General features: G+C 47.2%; 1 protein-coding gene across 2 annotated transcripts in view; it reads left to right on the top strand.

The window, feature by feature from the left end:
• Positions 1-14,628, top strand: part of OC90 (otoconin 90) — a 124,088-nt gene that overhangs the window by 60,492 nt on the left and 48,968 nt on the right. For both annotated transcript variants that reach the window (XM_040354979.1, XM_040354980.1), the window contains exon 11: positions 4,808-4,852. In XM_040354979.1, coding sequence (XP_040210913.1) covers positions 4,808-4,852 — 45 coding nt within the window. The remainder of the gene's footprint in view (positions 1-4,807; positions 4,853-14,628) is intronic.

Genomic DNA, 14,628 nt, shown 5'->3' with positions numbered 1-14,628 from the left:
AGGAGTCCTCACTCACCTCTTTTATTATTTCACTTATTCTCCTCTGTGTTTTTTTATCCTTCCCACATTACTGCATGAAGTGGAGGGCGCGCCGCGCAGCCATTACTTTGACAGGCTGTCACTGAAACCGGCCCACTGAGCCATCGGCCCACCGGGAAACTCCCTGTAGTCCCAATGGCCAGTACATGCCTGATAATCAGGCCCGGATTTCCCACATGGCCACTGAGGCCAGGCCTTAGGGCTCCAAGGGGCGGCAGTGGCATGGAGTCCCCCGACACCCGGAAGATACAGTTAAGGGCGGTAAGTTTTGGGGGAATCCACTCGCTCTTTAACAAGTGATTGCGGCGATGTCGCCGAAATCACTTGTAAAATATGTGCTCCCATCCGTCCTCTCCTCCCCTCCCCCACCCCACATACCTCTCTCTGCTGGCTCTGTCTTCGGGACTCCGTCCTCCCCCCGGCCACGAGTCTGTCTCCTGTCCCTGCTGCTGATGTACACAGAGAGAGGGGAGAGCTGTGCTCTTCCCATCTCAGCTGTGACAGGAGTTCTAGCACAGTGCTAGGACTCCTGTTTTGGAGGTGACAGGGTCAATAAAGAGAACATGTCACCTCCAATTGCTATCACACAGGAAATTGTTTTCTCCTGTGTGATAGCAAAAAAGTTAAGTGAAGAAAAATTGATAAAAAATAAATAAATAATAAGAAATAATAATTAAATTCATAAAATAAAAAAGTAAAGAATAAGAAAAATAATAAGAAAATTATACAAAAATTTACGAAAGTAAGCGACAAGCTACAAATAAATAAAGATAAAAAAAGTGATAAAAAAGTAAAAAAACAAACAAAACATATTTGATCTAACCGTGCCGCACATTCTCCATTGATTTGGGGGGGGGGGAGGTTCGATTGGCGGGGAGGGGGTGCATTGTGGAACCTGGCCTTGGGGCGGCAGGGAGAGCAAATCCGGCCCTGCTGATAATAATAATGATAATTTCAGAGGTATGAAGGATGACGCCTTACCGTGGCAGGCTCCTTCCCTTCATAGAGATGTTACAATCGAGGACATTATGCACGGACGGAATCCTCGCTACATTTGTAAAACAAGAAGGGTTGCTGTAACTCGGAGAGCTACAATATAAACACATTCATCATCACAATTTAGAACACAGTGACATTTATATTATAATCCATTAATCCTGGGATTTGGCAGCTAAACTTTCAACAATCTTTATTGTTCTGTTCTACGGCTGCGCTTGGGTAACGCTAAGAGGGAGCGATTTCCAGCGTGATAGTTTCTGGTGAATGAACGCCTTTCACGGATTGTAAAAAAGTCAAATATAGAAAAAAATTATGTTAACCCTTTCCCATCTTTCCTGGTGTCCCCTGAAAAAATTCAATGCAGGGGCAGCAAAGATTGGCCGATCACGTGACCACTGTGATTGGTTGTCAGTACCACCAGCTACTGACGGCCGATCACGTGACCACTGTGATTGGTTGTCAGTACCACCAGCTACTGACGGCCGATCACGTGACCACTGTGATTGGTTGTCAGTACCACCAGCTACTGATCGCTAGCGGGTACCAAGAGCCCAGTGATGCATATGTGCAACGAGTGGCGCATATATTTTTTGGGGCAGTCAGGGGTTTAAGAGACAATATCACATGTCCAATTCGGGTGGGCAATCAAAAGGATAGCCAATGTGTTTCAAGGGTCCAACAACACCCCTTCTTCAGGACTTGAGAATGAAAACAATATAAATGCATTAGAATTGAACTGGGTGTTTAACCACTTGATCACCAGGCACGTAAACCCACTTAATAACCAGACCAATTTTCAGCTTTCGGTGCTCTCACAATTTGAATGACAATTACTCAGTCATACAACACTGTACCTAAATGAATTTTTCGTCCTTTTTTTCACACAAATAGAGCTTTCTTTTGGTGGTATTTAATCACCGTTGGGTTTTTTATTTTTTGCGCTATAAGAGAAAAAAAGACTGAAAATTCTGTAAAAAAAAATATTTTTTTGTTTATAAATTATAAAATTTTGCAAATTTAGTATTTTTTCTTCATTCTTTTGCATAAATGTGAAAGATGAAGTTACGCCGAGTAAATAGATACCCAACATGTCACCCTTCAAAATTGCACACGCTCGTGGAATGGCGCCAAACTTTGCTACTTAAAGATCCCCATAGGCGACGTTGCAGGGTATTGTGGGGTATTGCAGAGTATTGTGGGGTATTGCAGAGTATTGTGGGGTATTGCAGAGTATTGTAGGGTATTGCAGAGTAGTGTGTGGTATTGCAGAGTAGTGTGTGGTATTGCAGAGTAGTGTGTGGTATTGCAGAGTAGTGTGTGGTATTGCAGAGTAGTGTGGGGTATTGCAGAGTAGTGTGGGGTATTGCAGAGTATTGTGGGGTATTGCACAGTATGGGTATTGTGTATTGCACAGTATGGGTATGGGATGGCTGAGCAGGGATGGATGGCTGGCTGGATCTGTGACTGCATGTGTCACAGATCCAGCCCACAGCACACAGCCCAGCAGCACACATCTGCTCTCTCCCCTCCTCTCCTCTCACACTGTACCATTGGATGGAGTGATCACGTGGTAAACCGCCGCTATCAGCGGCGATTTACCGTGATCCATGATGCGCCGGGTCCGAAGGACCCGGCGATCACGGACATTCCCGTGTGCGCACCCCAGAGGGCGCGCGGGAGCGCGATTCTGGGAGGACGTCCATGGACGTCCTCCCAGAGTTAAGCAACCGCCTTGTAGACGAATATCATCTATAGGGTGGTTGTTAACTGGTTAACCTGTTAAGGACCGACTCACGCCGATATAAAGGGAGTCACCGCTCAAGGCAGAAGACAAATAGTGAACCTTCACCGGATCTGAAGCCACAGGTGCTGGCAATGCATATCACAATGCAAATGAAGGGAAAAGTCTGGACAGCTGCACTCAAAAAGATGTTGGCCCAGATTCACAGAGAGCGGGCACACATTGCGCCGCCGTAGCGCAAACCAATGTACCCACGCCGACGCAGCGCAGAGAGGCAAGCATGGAATTCAGGAAGCCAGTGCTCCCCACGCTGCGTCGGCGTGGCGTAGGTTTCGATGGTGCAGGCCGGCGTAGGTGGAAGTGGGCTTGACCCATGCAAACCCATGCAAACGAGGCGTGACCCCATGCAAATGATGGTCCGAGCGCCAGACAAGTACGTTTAACGGCTTGTGTTCCCTGGTGCAGACCTTTGCATGTCTGCTGCTGGGTTACACCTCCTTTATGGGGCTTAACTTTACGCCGTACAACTTACGCGCACCTCTCATAGCCTGCGTCGGGCGCACGCAGGTTCGTGAATCGCCGTATGTCCCTCATTTAAATGTTTGAATGACTAATCAATGGGAGCGGCACCATGCTCCCACCCTAAATGTGCGCCCACTCTACGCCGGCGTAAGCAAGATACGTCGGCGGGTGTAGCCATCTCTGTTTGTGGGTCTTGCGCACAGATACGACGGCGCACATTTGCACTTACGTCGGCGTAACTTGTTATACGTCGGCGTAAGTGCTTTGTGAATATGGGCCGTTGCTTTTATTGTAAAAACAGGTTCACAAAACACATGCCACAGCTAACAGGATACAAGCTGACGCATTTCACACTATAACTTTGTGTTTAATCATAGCTTAGCTATGATTAGGCACGAAGTTATAGTGTGAAACGCGTCAAATAGGCCTCTGGGCACCAGTATCTGTCATGCATTGAGCGTGCCATGGCGCAAAGGCATACGAAATTGCATGCCATGGCCCGCAGCTGTGCACAGGTGCAGTCATTCGTACGGGGCGCCCAAGCACCCGCACACAACATCTGCGTGAGTGTTGGCAGATGTGTTAGGTCACATGATGTGAAACATGTCGGCCACCTTTTTCCTGTTGTTCACTTCATTTTGACTGCATCGCTTTGGTTGTTTTTTGGATTTTATTTGTATAATAAAGACATAGTTTTAAGGAGTGCCGCAGTCAGGGCTGGACTGGGACAAAAATTTGGCCCTGGACTTTATCCAGACTGGCCCAATTTGACAGGTCTCTCCCATGGCGGCCGGACAACTCCCGCACCCCCCCCCCCGGCCACCCAAGCCCCCTCTCCCCCTTCACTAGCCACTAGCCATTCTACTTTATTAGAGTAGAACGGCTGGTACTGGTACTCTTATAGGCAGTACCAGTGGGGAAGCTAGACATTATTTCACCCGGGGCAAAGAATCAGTTTGTGCCCCCCCCTTATGGAACAAGATTAGGCAGAAGTGAGAAACTCCCAGGCCATAGCTGTTGAGTCAGCTGTCTGTCCCCTCCCCCTCCTCTGTCGCCCCCCCTGCTCCCTTGGTCCTCCCACTGCTTCTCTGCTCCCCCCAGCTGAACACTGCGGGGAGGGAGAGGAGGTGAGCGCTGCGGGAAGGGAGAGACAGAGGAGCGGAGGGGGCGGCTGTCCGCTGTCACTGAAGCCGGCCCACTGAGCCATCGGCCCACCGGGAAACTCCCTGTAGTCCCAATGGCCAGTCCATCCCTGGCGGCAGTTAAGGACCTTCTTCTATCCAACGCACCTGTGCAAAGCCAGCACCCTTTTGGTTTAGCGGGACAGAAGCAAAGCCAAGGGGTCAGCAGTTTTTAGAGCGGTATCATCTCTCACTTCAACTACCTGGACTTATATCGGGGAATAACATGGGTAGAATTGTGTGTTTTTTACACAACAGTGTCTTCTAAATGTGTTTGCTTTGGGAAGTTCATTATATAATTATGTGTTTGAATTGTATTCTAAAGCATCAAACCAGAGTCCCAGCATCCCAGCGGTGGAGTCCTCTCTTGGTAAGTTGACATCTCTGAATTGTCACACCCATAGCATACACACGCTCGGACTTTTCTGCAAACTTTTCTAAAACTTTCCCAACATCACATGGTTTTTCTGCTCTTTACCGCCACCCTTTGTTTAACTTCTGCTATTGTTGGTTGATTTTAACCACTTCCGGACCGCCGCATGTACATTTACGTCGGCAGAATGGCACAGACAGGCACATTGGTGTACCTGTACGTCCCTGCCTAGACGTGGGTCGGGGGTCAGATCGGGACCCCCCTCGTACATGCGGCGGTTCCCGTGGCTTCAGGAGCGATCCGGGACGAGGGCGTGGCTATTCGTTTCTAGCCACCCCCTCGCGATCGCTCCCCGGAGCTGAAGAACGGGGAGAGCCGTATGTAAACACGGCTTCCCTGTGCTTCACTGTGGCGGCGCATCGATCGAGTGATCCCTTTTATAGGGAGACTCTATCGATGACGTCAGACCTACAGCCACACCCCCCTACAGTTGTAAACAACGAATAGCCGCCCCCTCGCGATCGCTCCCCGGAGCTGAAGAACGGGGAGAGCCGTATGTAAACACGGCTTCCCCGTGCTTCACTATGGCGCTGCATCGATCGAGTGATCCCTTATATAGGGAGACTCGATCGATGACGTCATTCCTACAGCCACACCCCCCTACAGTTGTAAACACACACTAGGTGAACACTAAATCCTACAGCGCCCCCTGTGGTTAACTCCCAAACTGCAACTGTCATTTTCACAATAAACAATGCAATTTAAATGCATTTTTTGCTGTGAAAATGACAATGGTCCCAAAAATGTGTCAAAATTGTCCAAAGTGTCCGCCATAATGTCGCAGTCGCGAAAAAAATCGCTGATCGCCGCCATTAGTAGTAAAAAAAAAAAAAATAATAAAACTATCCCCTATTTTGTAAACGCTATAAATTTTGCGCAAACCAGTCGATAAACGCTTCCTGCGATTTTTTTTTACCAAAAATATGTAGAAGAATACGTATCGGCCTAAACTGAGGAAAAAAAAATTATATATGTTTTTGGGGGATATTTATTATAGCAAAAAGTAAAAAGTATTGAATTTTTTTCAAAATTGTCGCTCTATTTTTGTTTATAGCGCAAAAAATAAAAACCGCAGAGGTGATCAAATACCACCAAAAGAAAGCTCTATTTGTGGGGAAAAAAGGACGCCAATTTTGTTTGGGAGCCACGTCGCACGACCGCGCGATTGTCTGTTTAATCAAAGTAGTGCCGAATTGTAAAAACCCCTTGGGTCATTTAGCAGCATATTGGTCCGGTCCTTAAGTGGTTAACATTGGTTCTGAGCATGCGTATTTTCACTTTGTACAAGAGTCCGATGGCTTGCTGTACACATGGTTGGACTAGGCACCATCGGACTTTTGTTGCCGAAAAAGTTTTTCCGTTTGCAGACCGAACTTTTTGTCCCCGATAAAACCCGAAAAGTTGGTCCGACGGAGCGTACACACGGTCGGACTTATTTGAAAACTTGCTGATTTTGAAGTTTGTTGGCAAAAAGTCAGACCGTGTGTACGGGCCTTAAGACTACCAAGTGTTTACGTCACCTTATACGGCGTACACACGGTCGGATTTTCATCGGATATTCCGACCGTGTGTATGCCCCATCGGACTGTTTCCGTCAGAAATTCCGACGGACTTAGATAGAGAAGATGTTCTCTATTTTTCCGACAGAAAAAAATTCTATCAGAAATTCTGTTCATCTGTATGGAATTCCGACAGGGGAAAAAAAACACACATGCTGGGAAACAATTCGACGCATGCTCGGAAAGCATTGAACTTCATTTTTCATGACTCGTTGTAGTGTCGTACGTCACCGCGTTCTTGACGGTTGGAATTTGGTGTGACCGTGTGTATGCAAGACAGCTTGATGGTCACCAGTCATCTCTATGACCGTCAGAGGCTCGGGCGCGATGTGATGACGTCACGCCCGGGTACCCGGAAGTAAACAAAGCCGCGATTGCGGCTAGTAAGCATGAGATCAGTGAAATTGTTTTCACGATCTCATGCTTTCCAGCCTGGAGGAGAGATGTGGGGTCTTATTGACCCCGCATCTCTCCATAAAGAGTACCTGTCACACACATTTCATATTACAAAGGATGTTTACATTCCTTGTAATAGGAATTAAAGTAAAAAAAAAAAAAAAAAGTGTAAAAAAATAAAATAAAAAAAGAATAAAAGACAAAAATTAAAACGCCCCTGTCCCCGGTAACTCGTGCGCAGAAGCGAACACATACGTAAGTCCCGTCCACATATGTAAATGCTGTTCAAACCACATATGTGAGGTATCGCCGCGTGCGTTAGAGTGCCAGCAACAATTCTCGCACTAGACCTCCTTTGTAAATCTTAACTGGTAACCTGTAAAAAAATTCAAAGCATCGCCTATGGAGATTTTTAAGTACCGAAGTTTGGCGCCATTCCATGCGTGTGCGCAAATATAAAGCGTGACATGTTAGGTATCTATTTACTCGGCGTAACATAATCTTTCATATTTTATAAAAAAATTGGGCTAACTTTACTGTTTTGTTATTTTTTAATTCATGAAACCATTTTTTCCCAAAAAAAAGGCGTTTGAAAAATTATTGCTCAAATACCGTGCAAGATAAAAAGTTGCAATGACCGTCGTTTTATTCCCTAGTGTGTCTGCTAAAAAAAACATATATAATGTTTGGGGGTTCTGCATAATTTTCTAGCAAAAGAATGATAATTTGTAGGAGAGAAGTGCCAGAATAGGCCCGGTATTGAGGTGGGTATAAAAGCCCGGTATTGAAGGGGTTAAAATAAAGGATGAGGTTCTAATTCTTAGGCCTCGTACAGACGGGCAAACATGTACGATGAAAACGGTCCGCCGGACCGTTTTCAGCGTACATGCCCGCCCGGAGATTTCTGTATGATGGCTGTACACACCATCATACAGAAATCCGCGCGTACACGATACGCGGCGACGAGGCCGCGCCGTCGCCGCGAAGATGACGCGGCGACGTGCGCGGCCCTGCCTGTTTAATGCTTCCACGCATGCGTCGAAGTCATTCGACGCATGCGAGGGATGGCGGCCGCTCGGACATGTACGGTAGGTCTGTACAGACGACAGAACATGTCCGACGGGCAGGATTCCAGCGGGCATGTTTCAAAACAAGTTTAGAAATATTTGCCCGCTGGAAAAAGGCCCGGCGGGCAAATGTTTGCTGGAATCCTGCCCGCTCGGCTGTACAGACGACCGAACATGTCTGCTGAAACTGGTCCGCGGACCAGTTTCAGCAAACATGTTCGGTCGTGTGTACGAGGCCTGAGTGACACAGGGTTCGCTGCAAAGCATAGGCTGTTTTCTGTTTGACAAATTGGCACGCCTAATAGTCTGCCCACCGAAGCGAACCTTGGTTTGATGCAGGAAGTCATACACTTAGCGGTGGTATAGTTACCGCCACAAAGCTCCAGGCCATGAATCTATTTCCTCCTACTGATTGCTAGGATGCCGGTGACTTGTCCTGAATGTTCCACTATGGGGGAAGTTCCTTCACTGACTGCGCAGGCGCAAAGTTCCCGACGGAAATCCCCGAACCTCGCCCAGCATCCAGGCTCATTCTTTAACATCCCCGTGGATTGGAGGATGTTAAAAAAAGAGCCAGGAGGCCGAGCGAGCGAAGCGAGCCGTCCGAGCGAAGCGAGGACGTGAGGCCGACTGGCCACTTTCCTCTAAGTCCACGTCGCCCTGGATGCCGGCCGCCGTTCGGGGATTTCCGTCAGCAAGTTTGCACCTGCGCAGTGCTTAAAGGAACTTTCCCGATAGCTGGAACCATCTCAGCGCATCAGTTCGCGCATGCGCTGGAACTTCCGTGATACCTGGAACCAGCACGGCAGATCACCGGCGGTTGCCTGTTTCCTAGAAATTAAGGACGCCATGCTGGCCAGCCCCCTGCATCCAAGCAACAAATTACATCATTGGTTGCTAGGCAATTACCCAAATAAAAAAAAGTGGCAAAGCTGCCATCCAAGTATAATAAAGGTATTAAAGTGCTAAAAGTCCTATTAATACATTAATAATTATACATAAAAACAGGCCATGTTTTTCTCAGAAAATAGGTGAGGGCTTGTGAGCTGGGCTGACTGCCTGGGAGAGAGGGGAGGAAGCCCTGCCGGCGGGGTAGATCAGGAGCCGTTCTCCCATCAATCGCCCTGGGGGGAGAGAGCATGGAGGAAGAGGAGAGCCGCGGGATAGCACCCTGTTACCGGCGCTTACATTATAATTGTCTCCGCTCTTCTTGACACAGCTCCCCCTCCTCCTGACCTACGCCTGTGATAGACAGAACACCGGTCCAATGCTGCGATGCGTTCTATCTATCACAGGCACAGGGTCAGGTGGAGGCGGGGCTGTGTCGAGCAGAGCGGAGACAATTATAATGTAAGCGCTGGTAACCGCAGGCTATCCCGCGGCTCTCCTCTTCCTACAAGCCGTGCATTCCTCTGCCCAGGCGAGGCTGCAATGGGCACAGGGAGGCAGCAATGGGAACAGTGTGGCTGCAATGGGCACAGTGTGGCTGCAATGGGCACAGTGTGGCTGCAATGGGCACAGTAAGGCTGCCATGGGCACAGTGAGGCTGCCATGGGCACAGTGAGGCTTCCATGGGCACAGTGTGACTTCAATGGGCACAGTATGGCTCTAATGGGCACAGTGAGGCTGCAATGGGCACAGTGTGGCTGCAATGGGCACAGTGAGTCTGCAACGGGCACAGTGAGGCTGCAACAGGCACAGTGAAGCTGCAACGAGCACAGTGAGGCTTTAATGGACACATTGAGGCTGCAATGGGCACAGAGGGGCTTCAATGGGCACAGAGGGGCTGCAATGGGCACAGAGGGGCTGCAATGGGCACAGTGAGGCTGCAATGGGCACAGTCAGGCTGCAATTGGCACAGTGTGGTTGGAATGAGCACACTGAGGCTGCTATGGGTACAGTGAGGCTGCAATGGGCACAGTGTGGCTGCAATGGGCACAGTGAGGCTTCAATAATGGGCACAGCGTGGCTGCAATAGTGGGCACAGTGTGGCTGCAATGGGCACAGTGAGACTGAAATGGACACAGTGAGGCTGCAATAATAGGCACAGCGTGGCTGCAATAGTGGGCACAGTGTGGCTGCAATGGGCACAGTGAGGCTGCAATGGTGGGCACAGTGTGGCTGCAATAGTGGGCACAGCGTGGCTGCAATAGTGGGCACAGCGTGGCTGCAATAGTGGGCACAGTGTGGCTGCAATAATGGGCACAGCATGGCTGCAATAGTGGGCACAGTGTGGCTGCAATAGTGGGCACAGTGAGGCTGCAATGGTGGGCACAGTGTGGCTGCAATAGTGGGCACAGTGTGGCTACAATGGTGGGCACAGTGTGGCTGCAATGGTGGGCACAGGTGAGGCTGCATTGAGGGGCACAGGTTAGGGTTCTCTGATAAAGTTGTTGTTAATATTTATTTTTGTAACTTATTTTTGCATAAAACATTTAAATGTCATTTCATGCGATAATTTATGAGGGCGTGTCTAGGGGACGGAATAAGGGGCGGGGCCAGGTTGGGCGGGGCAGGATAGGGGTTGAGTGGGGCACTGGTGGCGAGCAACCTTTAAGGCCTGGCTAGTAGCTCAGGAGTTGAAATTTTGAGCCCTGGTCTAGTGAGTGCATAAAGGTGGAGTATTTGTGCTACTCTTTTAGATATAACAAATTAGCAGTTTAACAAAGATGTCTTCAATACACATTCCTGTACATAATCTTCTCAGTGACCTTTAGTTAGTCTCCTAGTGCCCCGACTGCTCCTTGAGGTGGTCATACCTTAAATAGGTGAGAAAGGAGTCTTTAGTTCAAGCATGAGTCCATCCCCCTGGAACCCTGACTGGGCTCCCAGAAAGGGTGGTTAAGTGCAAAGAGTAGATCACATCCTTATGCCGCGTACACGCGATCGGTCAAACCGATGAGAACGGTCTGATGGACCGTTTTCATCAGACCAAACCGATCGTGTGTGGGCCCCATCGGTTATTTATCCATAGGTTAAAAAAAATCAATCTTGTTTTAAATTTAACCGATGGATACCTAACCGATAGAAAAAAAACGATCGTTTGTAGGCAAGTCCAGTGCCGATCCTGACCTCCCTGGGGCCCTAAGCAAAATGATATGTCACATTAAAGTTGAGAAGCGGATGGTAGGGGGGGGGGGGATGCTGCCGAAAATTACATGTCACATTAAAGTTTAGAAGGGGGGGGGGGGGCTGCCGACAGTGACATGTCACATTAAAGGATCACTAAAGGATTTTTTTTTTTAGCTAAATAGCTTCCTTTACCTTACTGCAGTACTGGTTTCATGTCCTCATTGTTCGTTTTTGCTTTGAAGTTGCTGTAATTCTGCTGTGATCTCCACACTTCCTGGTTGCCTGTTTCCTTATAACCATCGTACTGGGAGATTTTCACGGTGGTCTAAGCTGTCATTACTGTGTGTCTAAAACTCCTCAGAACCAATCAGATTCATTTTAAAAACAAAACACTGCCCTGGATTTGTTTGTTTTTGTTTTGTGGGTCTCTTTACTTCACATAAACATGAAACCAGTTTAAAAACGAAAGTGAAACTGCAGGCACATTATATGATTGAATTTAATCTATTTTTAATCATTTTTAAAAGGAATCAGTTAACTTTTATGTCTCTATACCCTGTAAACAGTCATTTCAGCAAAAAAATGTTTTTCCTTTAGTGACCCTTTAAAGATTATTATAGTTGAGAAGCGGGGGGAGGGGGTGTTCTGCTGTCAGAAATTACATCTTAAGTTAAAGTGAGAAGCGGGGGGTGCGGACTTCTTACCTCTTCTCCCATGCAGCCAGCGAGTTGAGAAGCGGAGTGAAGGGCCGAGAAAATGACTTCTCACCAGGCGGGGCCTCTAGTAATTTGGGGGGCCCTCCGCAGCTTTGCGGGGGCCCTAAGCGGCTTGCATAGTGAGCCTATAGGGCGGATCGGCCCTGGGCACGTCCACCGGTTAAAAATCCACACATGCTCAGATTCAAGTCCACGCATGCTTGGAAGCATTGAACTTCGTTTTTTTTTCAGCACGTCGTTGTGTTTTACGTCACCACGTTCTGACACGATCGTTTTTTTAACTGATGGTGTGTAGGCGCGATGGACCATCAGTCAGCTTCATCGGTTAACTGATGAAAACGGTCCATCAGACCGTTTTCATCGGATGGACCGATCGTGTGTACGCGGCATTAGAAAAAGGGCAGTTCCTTAGATGGGGGACCTGAAACCGAACCTCCGGCCATCTTACTGCAGTGCCAACGAGTGTTGGTTCCCCACCATTTCATGTGTTGGCCTTAGAAGAGGGCAGTACGCCCCCCAAAAAGCATGGGAAAACCTGACCAGCAGAGTTAACCCTTGCTTCTCAGGACTTATCAACTCTACAGAGCAACACAAAACAGAGGAACATTTTAACCACGTCAGACCCGCGCTATTGACAAAAGACGTCAACAGCGCGGCTCTCAAGTGCCGGGTGGACGTCTTTTTAAAAGCATTACCCGTGCGCGCCACTGGGTGGTGCGTAGCGGGTAAACACTGTCCCGGCGCATCGTTGAAGACCCGATGCGTGTACCTGGCGGCCGCGATGTCCGCCAGGTACAAGCGATCGTCGGTGACACGGCAGGTGACAGCAGGGACGTGGAGCTCTGTGTGTAAACACAGAGCTCCACGTGCTGTCAGAGGAGAGGAGACCGATCTGTGTCCCTTGTACATAGGGACACAGCATCGGTCACCTCCCCCAGTCACCCCCCTCCCCCCACACAGTTAGAACACACCCAGAGAATACATTTAACCCCTTCCTCACCCCCTAGTGTTAACCCCTTCCCTGCCAGTCACATTTATACAGTAATTAGTGCATTTTTATAGCACTGATCGCTGTATAAATGTGAATGGTCCCAAATTTGTGTCAAAAGTGTCCGATATGTCCGCCGCAATATCGCAGTCCCAATAAAAATCGCAGATCGCCGCCATTACTAGTGAAAAAAAAAATAATAAAAAAAATCATAATTCTGTCCCCTATTTTGTAGGCGCTATAACTTTTGCGCAAACCAGTCGCTTATTGTGATTTTTTTTTTTTTTCGCTTATTTTAATTTTTTTAGAAAAATACGTATCGGCCTTAACTGAGAAAAAAAATATAAAAAAAATGGGATATTTATTATAGCAACAAGTACAAAATATATATATATATTGTCGCTCTTTTTTTGTTTATAGCGCAAAAAAAAAACGCAGAGGTGATCACCACCAAAATAAAGCTCTATTTGTGGTGAAAAACGGACGTCAATTTTGTTTGGGAGTCACGTCGCACGACCGCGCAAATGTCAGTTAAAGCGACGCAGTGCCGGAAGCTGAAATTTCGCCTGGGCACGAAGGGGGTTTATGTGCCCAGTAAGCAAGTGGTTAATAAAACATAAACATAACATTTGACATCCATCTGCTTACAGGTCAGAGCAGATTTTCAGCAATTCCCTCTATTCATCTATCACACAGGTACCCATGACAGTCACAGAGGTGATTATTGAGAGGTGATGATAACACCCATCATTTCTTCTGTCCGTGAGTAATGAGTGAATCCGCATTCCTGTGTTCATACAATCACATCAGTGCAGCACAGCGATCTCCAGCCCTCATAAACCCGAGGATCATAAAAATTGATGACATCCAATTTAATGACTGCTGTGAAGCTGGTGTGACTTGTAACGTATTGCCATAAATCAGACAGGGTGTCTCTGAAGAGGGTAATATATGGTATGTAATATATTGCTATAGACCACCACTACAAGCAGCTAGCTAAAAATAGATGAACATTAAGTCACATCAACTATTTTTATACAGGGAAGCCGTAAAAATAGCTCATGTCTCAACCACTTCCATACCGGGCCTATTCTGGCACTCCTCTCCTACATGGAAAAAAATCATAATTTTTTTGCTAGAAAATAACTCATATATATATGTTTTTTTCGCAGACATCCTAGGGAATAAAATGGCGGTTATTGCAACTTTTTATCTCGCACGGTATTTGCGCAATCATTTTTCAAACGCCTTTTTTTTTTGGAAACAAAAAAACGGTTTCATGAATAAAAAAATAACAAAAGAGTAAAGATAGCCCAATTTTTTGGTATAATGTGAAAGATGATGTTACGCAGAGTAAATAGATACCTAACATGTCACGCTTTAAAATTGCGCACACTCATGGAATGGCGCCAAGCTTCAGTACTTAAAAATCTCCATAGACGTCGCTTACATTTTTTTTTTTACAGGTTAGAGTTACAGAGGAGGTCTAGTGCTAGAATTGTTGCTGGCGCTCTAACGCATGCTGTGTTTACATATGTGGGCGGGACTTGCGTGTGTGTTCGCTTCTGATCGCGAGCTACTGGGGACAGGGGCGTTTTAAAAAAATATATATTATTTTATTTTTTATTTTACTTATTTTATTTTATTTTTTAGACTTTTTTTTCATTTTTTTTTTTTTTATCACTTTTATTCCTATTACAGAGAATGTAAACATTCCTTGTAATGGGAATGGTGTGTGATAGGTACTCTTTATGGAGAGATGTGGGGTCAATAAGACCCCACATCTCTCCTCCAGGCTGGAAAGCATGAGATTGTGAAAGTAAATTCACTGATCTCACGCCGACAGCCGCGATTGCCGACTTGTTTACTTCCGGGTACCCGGGCGTGACGTCATAACGTCGCGCCCGGGCCGCCG

Source organism: Rana temporaria, chromosome 5, assembly GCF_905171775.1.
Source record: "Rana temporaria chromosome 5, aRanTem1.1, whole genome shotgun sequence".
Lineage (NCBI taxonomy): Eukaryota > Metazoa > Chordata > Amphibia > Anura > Ranidae > Rana > Rana temporaria.
Note: the sequence above shows the minus strand (reverse complement) of the source record. Positions and strands in the feature narration are given on the sequence as shown.